The sequence below is a fragment of the Plodia interpunctella genome, chromosome 16, assembly GCF_027563975.2.
Source record: "Plodia interpunctella isolate USDA-ARS_2022_Savannah chromosome 16, ilPloInte3.2, whole genome shotgun sequence".
Lineage (NCBI taxonomy): Eukaryota > Metazoa > Arthropoda > Insecta > Lepidoptera > Pyralidae > Plodia > Plodia interpunctella.
Genome location: NC_071309.1, coordinates 228,385 through 241,629, shown reverse-complemented (window position 1 = coordinate 241,629; position 13,245 = coordinate 228,385). Strand labels below are relative to the sequence as shown.

The following is a 13,245-nucleotide window of genomic DNA, read 5'->3' as shown; positions in this document are numbered from 1 at the left end:
ATCCATCATTTACTGTGATGACATATCTAAGTCGAAGGAAATAACACAATGCTGATCTATAATAGCTCTGTACAGCAGTTAACAGCGAATATTATGAAATGATGGAGATTTTTTTTTTTCAAGATATGTTGTAATCTTGGTTGTTTGCACCTGTTATATTTTATACGTAATATTAATCTACTGAACATACGAACCTTGATATGCGTCATCCTATGGTAGTACAGGTTGGAGCTGGCCGTGAACCTCTTCCCGCAATGCTGGCATTGATGGGGCTTCTCCCCGGAGTGTATCCTCCTGTGGGTGTTGAGGCTGCTCGACGTGCTGAAGCCTTTGTTGCAGACCATACAGACGTGGGGCTTCTCACCTGCACAATGCAATTGATCCCTTTAAAATTCTTATACTGAACTATGAATAAATATCTAAAATAAGAAGTATAAAAGCTAAAAGTAAAGTATAGGTACAGTTTCAAGAAAATTACAATAATAAATTAAATGCTGCAACCCCCACAAAAAACTAGATAAGATTTGCTTCGCTATACTGCTTGTACATACGTAAGAATACATAACCAAGGGAAAACTCTGCTTCTAGCTAGCCAGTTCTACATCATCATCCAACATCATCCTGTAGGAATCTAGTGGACCGCTAACTCACCTTATGTCTAACTTTCAATATAAAGATTAATTTTATCTGCTATCGACTGCGCATACCAAAATGTTTAACGAGAAAAGGAGTGACGTCGCTTAAAAAGTTTCATTTACTCATTTTTATTATGCATAGTTAAGTCATTAGCAACTGCCCTCCATTGAACGTTACAAATATAAAGTCATTCTTACCGGTATGTGTTCTCATATGCCTTTTCAGTAGCGACGGTCTGTCAAACGCCTTGCCGCAGACTTCACAAGGTAACAACGCCCTCTCTGACTTCGCGGGCCTCCTTTGGATCTTGGGCGTCATCTCCAGTAGCTCGTTGGACGAGCCTGCCGAGGATGACGTCAGAGAATCACCCGACACTGACTTGTGTTCGTCTTCTGCGCCCGACGGCGGAGATATTGGTAAGAGGACTCTTGATAGCAGAGATGTGGAAAGGTCTAATGGTGAATCTGTAGACAATAATGGTAATTATCGATGAGTTTATAATGTCTTCTTTATAGGACGTTTCGAAGACGAACCAAACAAATTTAGATCATAGTAATCATTTATCTAATCCGAACCTCCGAGGGATATATGTTGAAGTAACTGCGCCCCAGGGCTTCGGGATATTATCACAGGTTATATTCTACCCGTATATCCAATTTATTAACAATCCGTCCAGTAGATTTTGCGTGAAAGAGTAACAAACATGCACTCATACATCCTCACAAAGTTTAGCATTCATAATATTAGTAGTAGGTATAGGATGTTCTTTGAAAGCTTCACGACAAAATAAAACGGTTTTATCAGAAACGATAAATTAAAAGAAATAAATACATAATCTAGATCGGATTTCAGACAAGTATAAAATTAAATACGGACGAGAGTACCCATAAAGTTGCAGCAAATGATTTGCTAACGAAAGGGACTATTTTAATTAGTGGCTGTAGTCCACCGGATATGTATAAGTTGATATTTCGCGATCTGATAGCAAGGCTCGATACGGCGCGGCGAGAAGACAGATGGGCGGCCGATACCATCGCTAGTCCCCGTCGCGGTTTGCCTACTCTATTTGCTGGATCAAGATGCTAGCCTGTTTTTGATTTGAGATTTGCTCTTAAAATAGACCAACGTTGAATAGTTAGATGGATTGTTGCACAGTAAGTATGGATGGATTATTGCGTGAGATTTTTTCGTGGTATAGATACAACATTAACTGATAATGTAATGCATGTTCATTAAATTATTTGCTTTCAAATTAACTTGAAGATTTGTTTGTTAGTTTATGTATAAATAAAACTTAAAATAAATGTAAAGTATCTACTTAGAATGCTGTAGACCAAAGAAGTTAATAAAAAAGTAGATGAGGGAACCTTGGATTCCAATTTTTGGCTGAGCAAGGAACCGAACCGGGAATACTTTCCGATGAGAAAGAGAGAGAGAGATTAAATCAAATATTCATTAATTATCATATAATTCTATATATCATGCCTTAGATTATTTAGAAAATCATACACTATTATATGAAAAAGAAGGTAACATAGTCTAACCTAAGTTATTGACTGACCGATAGCGTCGACATTTCATTGCAAAGAATGAAGCAGCATTGATGTAAAAGTAAGTAACGTATGGTTTTGTTCTGGTCTATTGTTTTAATAAACGACTTGTTATTTATTTGATTATAATATCATTATTCACATTTAAAAAATAAGTCGATAGCGACAGCGGCGGCATCTTTGAGTGTGTACGAATGTTTTACCCTACCTTATCTATGCGCGGATCCGATCGCTTTGCCGAGCCGCTTGGAGATTGCTTTTTAGTTCGATCTATTGAATTTAAAAATGAGCTGTGTGTATTTTAATATAATATAGTTGCTACTTCACTTTGTTTTAACTTTGTTGACCTCTCATTTTCTCGTGTTCATGGTTTTATTCTCAACTGTAATAAACCAAAACTGTTCTTAAGATAATCTAATATTACATTTAATATTGTTATCCTAATCGTAAAACCAGATATCTAGTTTTAAATATTACTATTGAATTTCGTTACCAAAATAATGGGATACCTGTAGGCTAACTTGCTTTGACGAGATGAGGAAGAATTTAAGATTAAATTTGTTTTTTAAAACATGAAATTAGCATAAGAATATTAGCTTAGTTTCCATCTTAAAATACAGCTAATTTCATTTATCATAAAAAATGACTTTTATCTCTCTCTCCTCCTGGTTATTACCTTTTTTCTTCAGAAAATCTATGGTCTAATTTACTAAATTATCTTCTCCATTTCACATTTCTCGAGATCCTTAGTTATTAAATCATTGGCACGCATATCATTTGACTACATTCAAGATCAGGCCAACACTTTTTGTTTTCGTTCTTTCTTGGTATGTAATTATTTATTTTTGTTTAACATTTTTGGCCTCAACAGTACTCATTCGAGAAGTATGAAAAATAATTAAAACGAGAGCGTCACGACCAAGGCCGTGGCGCACATAGTTTTGAAATTCGAGAGCGTCGCGGCCGAGAGCATTGCGGAACGAGAGACGGACACTGGTCTTTTTGGGATCGAACAAAGACTTGCATCACCAGACAAGAAGATTTAATGATACAAATATGCAGCCATTTCCGTAACGATCGTAAAGAGGACATTTAATATAAAAGGTCTTTATATTTATTTATACCAGCCATAAAATTGTGAACATGTAAACGCTATCATCATTAATTCTAATTTTTTTTGTTTAATCCCATAACTAATCATTGTAACAATACAATAAAGTGTTTTTTGTCGTTAATTAAGAATTGGTTTCACCAGTCAACTTTGACGTTAATTTTAACCTGCGCGCCGCTGACGTTTCAATTAAATGGCGTAGTTTGCGTTTTGGAATTGAGATTTAATAGTGACAGGTTGCTATGACCTATGAGAAGAAACTTCATTGTATAGACTTTTCCTTTGATTGACTGTGACAATCGGTGTAGAGAGAGACTTCTCTTTCTATGCTAGCTACTTAGCTAGCATATATATTTATTTTATCTACGTAGCATATACGAGTACTATGTTTTAATAGCCCAGAACTGCATTTATAAAAAAACTTGTAAAAATATTATTTGGCTGCCATTTTATGGTGCTATCAAAATTACTCGCGCCGTGAGAAAGAGCTCGTAACATATGAGTTAGTCATCTTCATTAGATATAATTATTTCCGTTTGAATATATTATATTTCTTCGTCTAAATTATAGATAAGCGTATCGCATAAGTATTGTAAAACTGATTTCTTTCCTATGTATGAGAACGAAACTTGAATTTTTGTCATAAGATTTTATTTTTGTTTGACAACGCGTGACACAAAAACAAATGTCCATGCAGTTAACCTGAAATTGAGGAGTTCAGGTACACCGTCAGGTCTTGTAAATAAATAATAACACACTAACAGACGATGTAAAGATAATATCTGTCAACAACAGGATAAAGATGGTTCAGAACAGAGAAGGTTAAGATGGAACGAGGCCTGATGATGACAATAAAATAACTGACTAATATTATTGATAGACAAACCTTCTAAAATTGAGTCCATGGTCTGCCGATAGAGGTTGTTCCTCATCCTGACGAAGAACATCTCCTCGGGCCGCTCGGGCAGGTAGTAGACCACCAGCTCCGTGTGCGGGGACACCGGCTTCACGGTCTCGTACACCGGCTCGCCTTTCACCTTCGTGCATACTAGGTTCACCTGTGATCAGGTATGGTCTGTTGTAGACTATAGATTGATCAAATCTTTATTATATCAAAGAACAAGCGTTTTTTTTAATAATCAACGCCCAGCCTAAACCATAGAAGCTATAAACGCAAATTTTGGGCAGTAGCTTTTGGTTATCACGTAGTGCTCAGATAAGAATTTTCAAAATTCTACCCCTAAAGGGGTAAAAAATTAGGGGTACAAACACAAACTTACTGTATGAAAAATAACGAAAATCTTTACTGATCTATTTAAAACTTGGCATACATGCTATGCAACAAAAATAATCTAACCCGCGTTTCAGGATTTCTTAAAATTTTACCCTTAAGGTATTTAAATGAGGGTGAAAATAAATATGTCGCGTTGTTACTTTGTTCATGGTTCGAATCCTAAACTCCAATTACTTTGAATTAAGTCTGATTATCTATATAGGGTGATTTCTGAGAAAGATTTATTATGGTTTACTCGAGCGAAGCCGGAACGGGCTACTAGTAAGTTATAAGACACACATTTGAACTATACTTAGACTATAGATTTAAAAATACTAAGGGCCTGTTTTACCACTTTATGATAATGTATCATATGGTAATCTGACAGTTATACTAACCGCTAGATAAAACTGCCTTATGTCATTGGCCAGATTGCCCTATTCAATCCAACGCTCGTGAAAATAATAAGATCCACATTTGTTAATCGACGTCTTTGAAGAAAAAATAGCGGTAAAGTTTGTTGCGCCGCTTCTTTAACTCTGCTTTGGAAGTCGGCAGTAGACTTTTATCTTTAACTGAATAAAGAGTTTTGTATTGTTAGTTCGGTCGAGTGAGTAATGACGTCACTAGCTCAGTTGGTAGAGCCACTGTCAGAGACGAGAGATATATTTCATCTAATCAAATTTTAAGAACCTACTATATCAAGGTACATTGAAGCGGTGGTGGTGTAATGGTTAAGACGCCCGCCTGTGGATCGAAAGGTCCCAGGTTGGAATCCTACTCGTGCCACATGAGTTTGTATACCAATCTGACTCATGTATAGTAGTTTTCATCGTCCACCACATGCTTCCGGTGAAGGAAAACATCGTGAGGAAACCTGCACACTGGTTGATTCTTATGAACTTGTGTGTGAAATGGACAAGGCAATGGCAAACCACTCCATTAATAATGTCAAGAAAGTTGTTGTGTGTGTTTCATACCACGTAACAACCACGACCCTCGGCCATGAGGAATACGACTATGAAGAAGTATGAAGGCATGGAGGTGAGTGCTAAACGTCGCAAGGTTCGTTATGCGACCACAATGCATGCATACTGATAATTAATTTTTTTTGACAACCTCGGTGGCGCAGTGGTAAGGTTCTTGCCACTGAACCGAGAGGTCCCGGGTTCGATCCCCGGTCGGGTCATGATGGAAAATGATCTTTTTCTGATTGGCCCGGGTCTTGGATGTTTATCTATATATGTATTTATTATAAAATATAGTATCGTTGAGTTAGTATTCCATAATACAAGTCTCGAACTTACTTTGGGGCTAGCTCAATCTGTGTGATTTGTCCTAATATATTTATTTATTATTTATTGAATACTGTAAATCTTTTCAACTTATCTAAATTTAGTTTTTATAATTAATAAATCTAATTTTTAACATATATATTAAACCAACATTTTGTTAATTGACGTCGTTGGAGAAAAGGCTGCGGTGAAGTTTGTTGCGCCGCTTCTTCTTCTTCTTGGAAGTCGGCAGTAGCTTAAGCAATTTTTTGACTTCAATAAGTGATGTAATATCATCATCCTAAATTGAATATAGAATTTTGTAGCCACTTACTTGAGGACCGTAGTTCTCGGAGACCCGCAGGAAGCGCACCCAGTTGCAATGCCGGACCTGCACTCCGCGCGACGTGCACACCTCGTCGTACAGACCGAACCGGTGGCGGATCTGTTCACAATGGAAATGGTTAATGAGAGGTTAATAACCCTTATGTAGTAGCGTGTGGTTCCGACCTAGAATAGGACCACTCCATATCCTACCGTGCATGTTGCACGAGGCAAATGAGGGCCTCAAAGGCTGATAGATCCTCAACTGATAGACTATAATAAGTTATCGTCATGCAATATTGTAAAATCACAAACGAATCTTCCAAATTTAAAGGTTGGTTTTATGCATTCACCCCTGGCTACCCTTACCATTAATGGAAGCAAGTTGATTGTCCACTTGCTTGTGAAGAAAGAAAACACAGTGAACAAACAGCCAGTCGGTTATTAAGTACACTAATTTATATTTTACTATATCTACTCATAGGTAAGTCATGTCAGATGCCTTGAGGCGATTTGAGTAAAATCTGACATCTGTGTTAGCAATAACGCTTGAGAAGAACAAAGGAAAGACTATTAATGATAAGAAAACATGTTAAAACTTTTAAAATGAATTAAAGTTCATTTTTTTGTTCTAATTTTAAACGCAAGTACATATTCTAAAATAATTACAAGAGAATAGTATGATATGATAAGTGGCAGAGTGCAATATACCTCCTGCATTATCATAACAGGATGCAAATGACTTGCATGTCTCTAATAGGCCCATAGACTGCTGCAACTAAATGCTGTAGATAGGATGAGATGCTACAATTAGATTATATTTATTTATTTGTTTTTGATCCAAGAAGGACTCTCTATCTACAGGTAAATCCCCAACAATAAAAACTAATCTAGTCTTTTTTCCTTTACCGCTGGTGTCAGATTTTAATCAAGTCACTTAAAGACAACTTATAATATTTTTACGAAAACCGCTATGTTCTCTCACAGAAAGCATATTTATAAGAGTCATATCATGAGTAAAAGTTGGCACGAGTAGGATTTGAACCTGGAACTATTTGATCACAGGCGAGAGTCATAACTTTACTACTTAACCAAAGAAATAATCAAGAGAACAACATAATCTCAATTCCACCTCTGTGTCTTGTGATGTCTCACTGTATCTATTGCATAGTCATTGGATCGTAGAATAAATTTATGCAGCTAATTATCCTAAGTAATATTATTCAAATTTCATTTTGTTTGTCTTTTCTTCAAATTGCCATAGACTGTACAATTTTAAATACTATATTAGGTCTAAATATTCATATGCATTTGCATGTTATCTCCCCAACGTTTAACATTAACTGTCATCTCCGATTTGGCATATCTTACAGTCTGTTAGTCTATGCGCGGTGCCTTTCAAGCGCGCAGGGCATTGATAATGACGTGCGGAATTGCGCAAATATGATGCGTACGCGCCACAAGATTCAATCTGCGCAATTAACGAGATACAACTGCTTTCGCCGTACAGTCGACGGCAAAAGTTTTAGCACACATTTATTTATTTAGTTGGTTGATGTTTGGTATTAGTGTTTTTTTTTTAACTTTACAACATATATTTTTTTAACAAGCGCATTTGCGCAGACACTATGTGCGGACCTCATTTCAAATTGAAAAAAAAACTATATTTTTACCTAGATAAAAATATCAATATAAATGATTTAATAATCTTGTAAAAAATCAATTACGTACTCGAGTGTACCATGTCCTCTATCAGTATATGAATTGCAGCTGACTTGCTTGCGTATAAAAGTAGCTATTAACGGTTGTAGATAAATGTACGATGATAAAACTTTTCAATTTGAACTTTTATCTAATTCAGTTTGCAGAAATTACAGAATAATTTAGTTCCCTTTTAAATTTTAAAGACATAAAGATGTATTTCTGTTTGTAATTAATATACTCAAGAACTACTGGGCCGACTTTTATTAAATAAGATATTTTTGTGTCTTGTCAGGCCCCATTTAAACGACTTGAACAAAATTTGACACTAGTGTTATCAATTAAGAAGAGGTCGAGGTCTAATTACTCTTCAATCTAAACATTGCCATTCCCGGTATAAAATACGGCGAAAGTCAAACCCGAAATCCAGAATAACAGGCCGTATAAATCACGGTACCGTTACAAACGTCGGCCTGTTTTTGTGGGCCTTTGTGTGCTGATTCAGAGTTATACTCTCGGTTTGGCGACGTTAGAGGGCGACACTGGGGTAGCCTTACACGGGGTATATTTATTACAATCCCGTTGATCCAATACTTTAGGCATCTTGTGATAATAAATATGCCTACAGGCTATTTTAGTTTAGTCTCCATCCGTGTACATTTTTCATAAATGTATAAGATTATGATGATGATCCGACAGATGTCGGCCATAGCGACCACGTTCTGGTCGTTGAAAATAAATAATATTACATAGTTAAATAGAACTATAATGTCACGTCTTAATACCTGGTGGGGTAGGCATAGCCAAGAGTTGCAAAACGGGCAGGCCATGTTTAGCAGAATTTCTAAACGATAGTCCCATAAATTGGGGAATTTGACAATTTATAAGACCCCACTCTTATCTTTTTATTAACATTTAGAATGTAAATATAAAAATCTTAAAAATCAATGTGATTGATTCAGCAGTTCGTCAAATATAATTGACGTCAATTGGCGGACCTTCTTATTATCATCTGCCAGTTTTAACAATATTGACAGATAAGTATCATAAATTTGACGAGGAATGAATTATTCAATGTGGTAACTCACTTAATTTTTAATAAAAACAAGTTTATGTATTTATCTCTAAATGTCGTAATCTACACTGAGCTAATATATAAAAATGAAATATTATAAAGCTTTTATGACAAGGAAACTAAGTTATAAGCACAACATAAATAATATGTTATTAAAAAATAATCATGTATGAAATAAAATCTCTATTAATTAGTCTAACGGTTGACTGCAGCTGCTAAAGAATGACATATGGCATTGAATCCACCATTTGTTCATAATTTTGTATGTTTTTGCAATAAAGTTTTATATAATTAAATAATGTGAAAGCAGCCTTATCGGCAGCGGCAGCAATGCCCGGCAACGCTCACGATCTACAGAAGCTGGGCCGCGGGCGTCAGTCTACCACTATGCGTGCGCGACTGTACCGCGCCTTTCCTGCAGCACTCACTTCTAACTGCAATTGTATGGACCCTTCATACTGCACTCACTTTTAATTACGATTGTACAGACCCTTCACACTGCACTCACTTAATTTGGCAACTGTACTATCATGTTAATGATTGCTCCTCCAACTATTGCTCCGCTTCGATGTGTTGTTGCTCCGTTGTTTTATTATAAGGTTTTGACATGGTGTTCTGCATTGATCCGTTGACGGACGTCAACGCATTGAAGGACAATGGAGTAATGAAGGAATGCGGGCCTTCATTATTTTACTGTTTACACATTTGCATAATGCATCGAGAAAAGAACCTTACGATTGAGGCACAACACTTAATACATCCTAATCTATGGAATAATTGAAAAAGTCTGATTATCAAGGTTTACGTGAATTTTTCACATCGACAAGTGTGAAAGTCTCATAAACATTTAGTAACAAATATAACATGTAACACTGACAGCTCGCCCCGACTCCACTCGCATTCCTACGACTTCCATTCACGTTTTAACTGGGAGAAAAAGAAAACGATAACACTTGCTCTGTTGATGTGCGGTAAAGATTAGAATTAACTCGACAGCTCTAGAGAAATAGTATGTTTTTTAGATTGGAAGTTTTTCATTTAGCTCCTAGTACTAAAAAATCTTAAACTCTTAAACCAAATCAATGTTTAATTCTAAAATAGATATAAGAAAACATTGGCACCTCATTTAATAGGAAAGTCAACTTCATAAAGATCGCTAAAGGCATCGCTGATATTTAAATTTCATAAGAATATATTTTAAATTTCCAAATTTCCCGCGCTGCAGTGTCTAATATGCGAGCTTTACGACTTACAATTGAGAGGCCAATATATCGTGTGACAGGTTGCAACCAGAGAAAATTACAGCGAATATACTAAACTATACTGTATGACATGCGTGTAGTAATTCATCGAAAATAATTTAAAACAGAAGCCGAAAGACGTCCGAGCCTCGGGCGAGCCCTTCCTGTAACCCTGAGTGAGAGCGGCTTAGCTTAAGGTCCAGTTTGATCAATGCGACCGATTTGTCTTGTTAGAATTTAAGGTACAAGGGTTTAAATAAAAAATACTAATTTATTGCTAAATTTTATCACTACATAGTAAAAAACAAACTCATCGCCTTTGTCTGTTTCTAAACTGTCTTCTTTTAAACCTAGCGGGGATTTTGATGCAGTTTTCACTGTTTGTTAGATGATTTATTCCTTAAGTTATTAGTGTTAGATAAATTTCACTAGATACATGATTCTCATGAAGTGAATTCCACCAATACCTTGCTTAATTCTGTAAAATATTTTAAAATCATATTTTACTTTTAAAAATTTTATATAAATAGTGCTGTGGAAGTTTACACTGCTCGTGTTCACATCGCAGCCTGCAGCTATCATTTGCAGCACCACCAAATTGCGCGTCCGTGCGCTTGAGATAAATGCATCTTGTGCCTGCTTGTCAAATATGCGTGTGCCTAAATTTGAAAAAAAATAGACATTTTACTGTTTATTCATTATTTTCTTAAACTTGTATTGTTTGCTTTCAATGCAATTTCTTGTATCGATGTGAAAAAGTATTGTTTATACAAGAAATAAGAGAGACGGACACAACTTTTGAAATGATTATTAGAGATTTTTGAAACATTCAGTGATTGGGAACATAGGTAAAGAAATACAATTTTTCAAAATGCACAAATTTTTTATAAGGCATTGGAAATTACCATTACGACACAAATATGACTGCAGCATAACCTAAAAATGATGTAGGAAACGTATTGACGGAACCAACATAAGCTGATCTAGCGGCGCACGCGACTCAAATGTTCCACAAATAGGGACGAGATCGTGAAGGCCGGAGGTGACCAATAATAACGCAGCATTACCGCAACTGAGCACGGGGAAACACGGGCTCGAGATACAAACCTAGCGACTCAAATCATATTATAAAACTGTATGTGGACTAAGTCTGTACATAGGAAATATTGGGGGGGTTTTATGGGACTAATAGAAACTAAAACATTTTTTTGTCTGTTTTGTTGTCTGCCGACTGTATGTTATCACAGATGTATAGCAGATGGTCTAACTTAAAATCTGGTATAGGTTTCATCGTGATACGTTGCTTAGAATCCGAAATATTGACAATTATGAGTAACTGAATTTCGGTATAAAAAGTACTCAATATGTTAGTTCGATCTTTTATTAAAAGTTTTTTTGTTTGGTTAATTTTATACTTTTTTTTCCTTTCATCAGCACTTGATTACAATCATAATATGTTTCAGTATTTGACCATGTACTTTATTGTGTACTTACATTGTTATATTACTGATAAAAAATCATACATAAATTTATATTTAAAAAATGGTAAGCCCTTCTGGCATAATAGTGACTGTTTGAATGAGTTTTCTTTTCAGCAGTGGTCGTTCCGAAATGCTAGTAATTTGTAGCTTTGGTAAATATCGTTTAATTTAGAATAATGACGATAAAAAGTGCCTGTGAAGGCATTTCTGAATAAATGATTTGATTTTGATTCCAGGTTATATTCTACCCGTGTACCAAATTTCATAGTAACTCGGTCAACTCACATCCTCACAAACTTTCGCATTTATAATATTAGAAGAATGAGCGAATTATCATCGGCTGTATTATAATTTTTATTTCACCTTCGTCGTGTTTAGTCTCATCCTAGAATAAGGCCACAGGTGTCGTCTCGTGGGTGTCGCACGAGGTACTATGAGACTACTTAAGCAGCTGAGAAGCAACTTTAACTTTGACATTTGGCAGGTGGTTTCCAGCCTTGGTATTATCAAATTTTGAGCTTTATTTTTATGCTAACCTCAGGCTTTGTGACCTCACAGCCCCGAATGTTACCGGAAACAGATGGGAAAGGGGGTATATTTCCCTTCACCGCTTGCTCTTTTAACTTGTATAATTTTATCTCTAGGGCAAGTGTGTGAGCGAAATTGTGCGTCATTTGTTTGAATGCGCCTCTCGCGGCGCTGCGCGGGGCGCGCGGTCAGTGATTGTAACCAACCCAGACATTTGTGCTATGATTCATTTTTATCTATTTTTCCATGTTCCATTATCTTTGGCAAGAGATTTTTCTCTTCTTATTTTACACTGTGAGTAGTGTTTATTTATAAATATTAACTCTAAAACCCAACACTATCTAGCGGAAACAGTATTATTACGTTGCGTTAACAAGGCACCCTAAGGTGCATTTATTCAGAAATTAGAACTTCAGAGACACTCTACTCCTCATACCAATTAAATAAAAAAAATCAACTCCATTTCTAGCACTTCAGATCGTTGTTTTGACAATAGTGATGGAATGAAAACAAAATGTTCTGTAAAATATTGCATATTGCTCATGTTAAATGTTGCTTTTTCCATTTTGAACAATAACACTATACATTTTGTAATCTGTTGCAAATATTAAAACAACCCAACTTATGCTATAAATTTTATAATTGATTGAATTTGATATGAGCATGTTTGATTAATTAATTAATCAAAAATTATCTGTTATGTTTACAAGTAATTTAGAAAGAAAATTTCATTTTACTTCATAAATCTAACACGTCGACAGGTGTAAGAGTGTTTATACCATAATAGCCTTAAATTACGTCGTTTACACGGCGCGTGCAATACCGTGACGTCACGGCTCGGCTTACCACGTGCGGAATGGGGGTGGGTGATAGACCGTGACTAAGTTGCTAAGTATTTGTCATCGTCAACAGTAATTTTATTAAGGGTAAAAAGGGTTATAAAGACGAGGTGTGAAGAGGTTTATGCTAATATTATCGAGATTTGAAAAAAAAACGACATAGAACATTAATATAGTTTAATTTTACCTAAAAGTGTTGTTGGTCGAAAATT

The 13,245-nt window shown here is 35.7% G+C and overlaps 1 protein-coding gene across 1 annotated transcript in view; it reads right to left on the bottom strand.

Moving 5' to 3' along the window:
- Positions 1 to 13,245, bottom strand: part of LOC128676459 (zinc finger protein 177-like) — a 55,671-nt gene that overhangs the window by 15,229 nt on the left and 27,197 nt on the right. Inside the window, exons 2-5 of the mRNA XM_053756583.1 lie at positions 6,179 to 6,289; positions 4,184 to 4,355; positions 834 to 1,100; positions 195 to 364 (exon numbers count right to left, since the gene is read on the bottom strand). Coding sequence (XP_053612558.1) covers positions 195 to 364; positions 834 to 1,100; positions 4,184 to 4,355; positions 6,179 to 6,289 — 720 coding nt within the window. The remainder of the gene's footprint in view (positions 1 to 194; positions 365 to 833; positions 1,101 to 4,183; positions 4,356 to 6,178; positions 6,290 to 13,245) is intronic.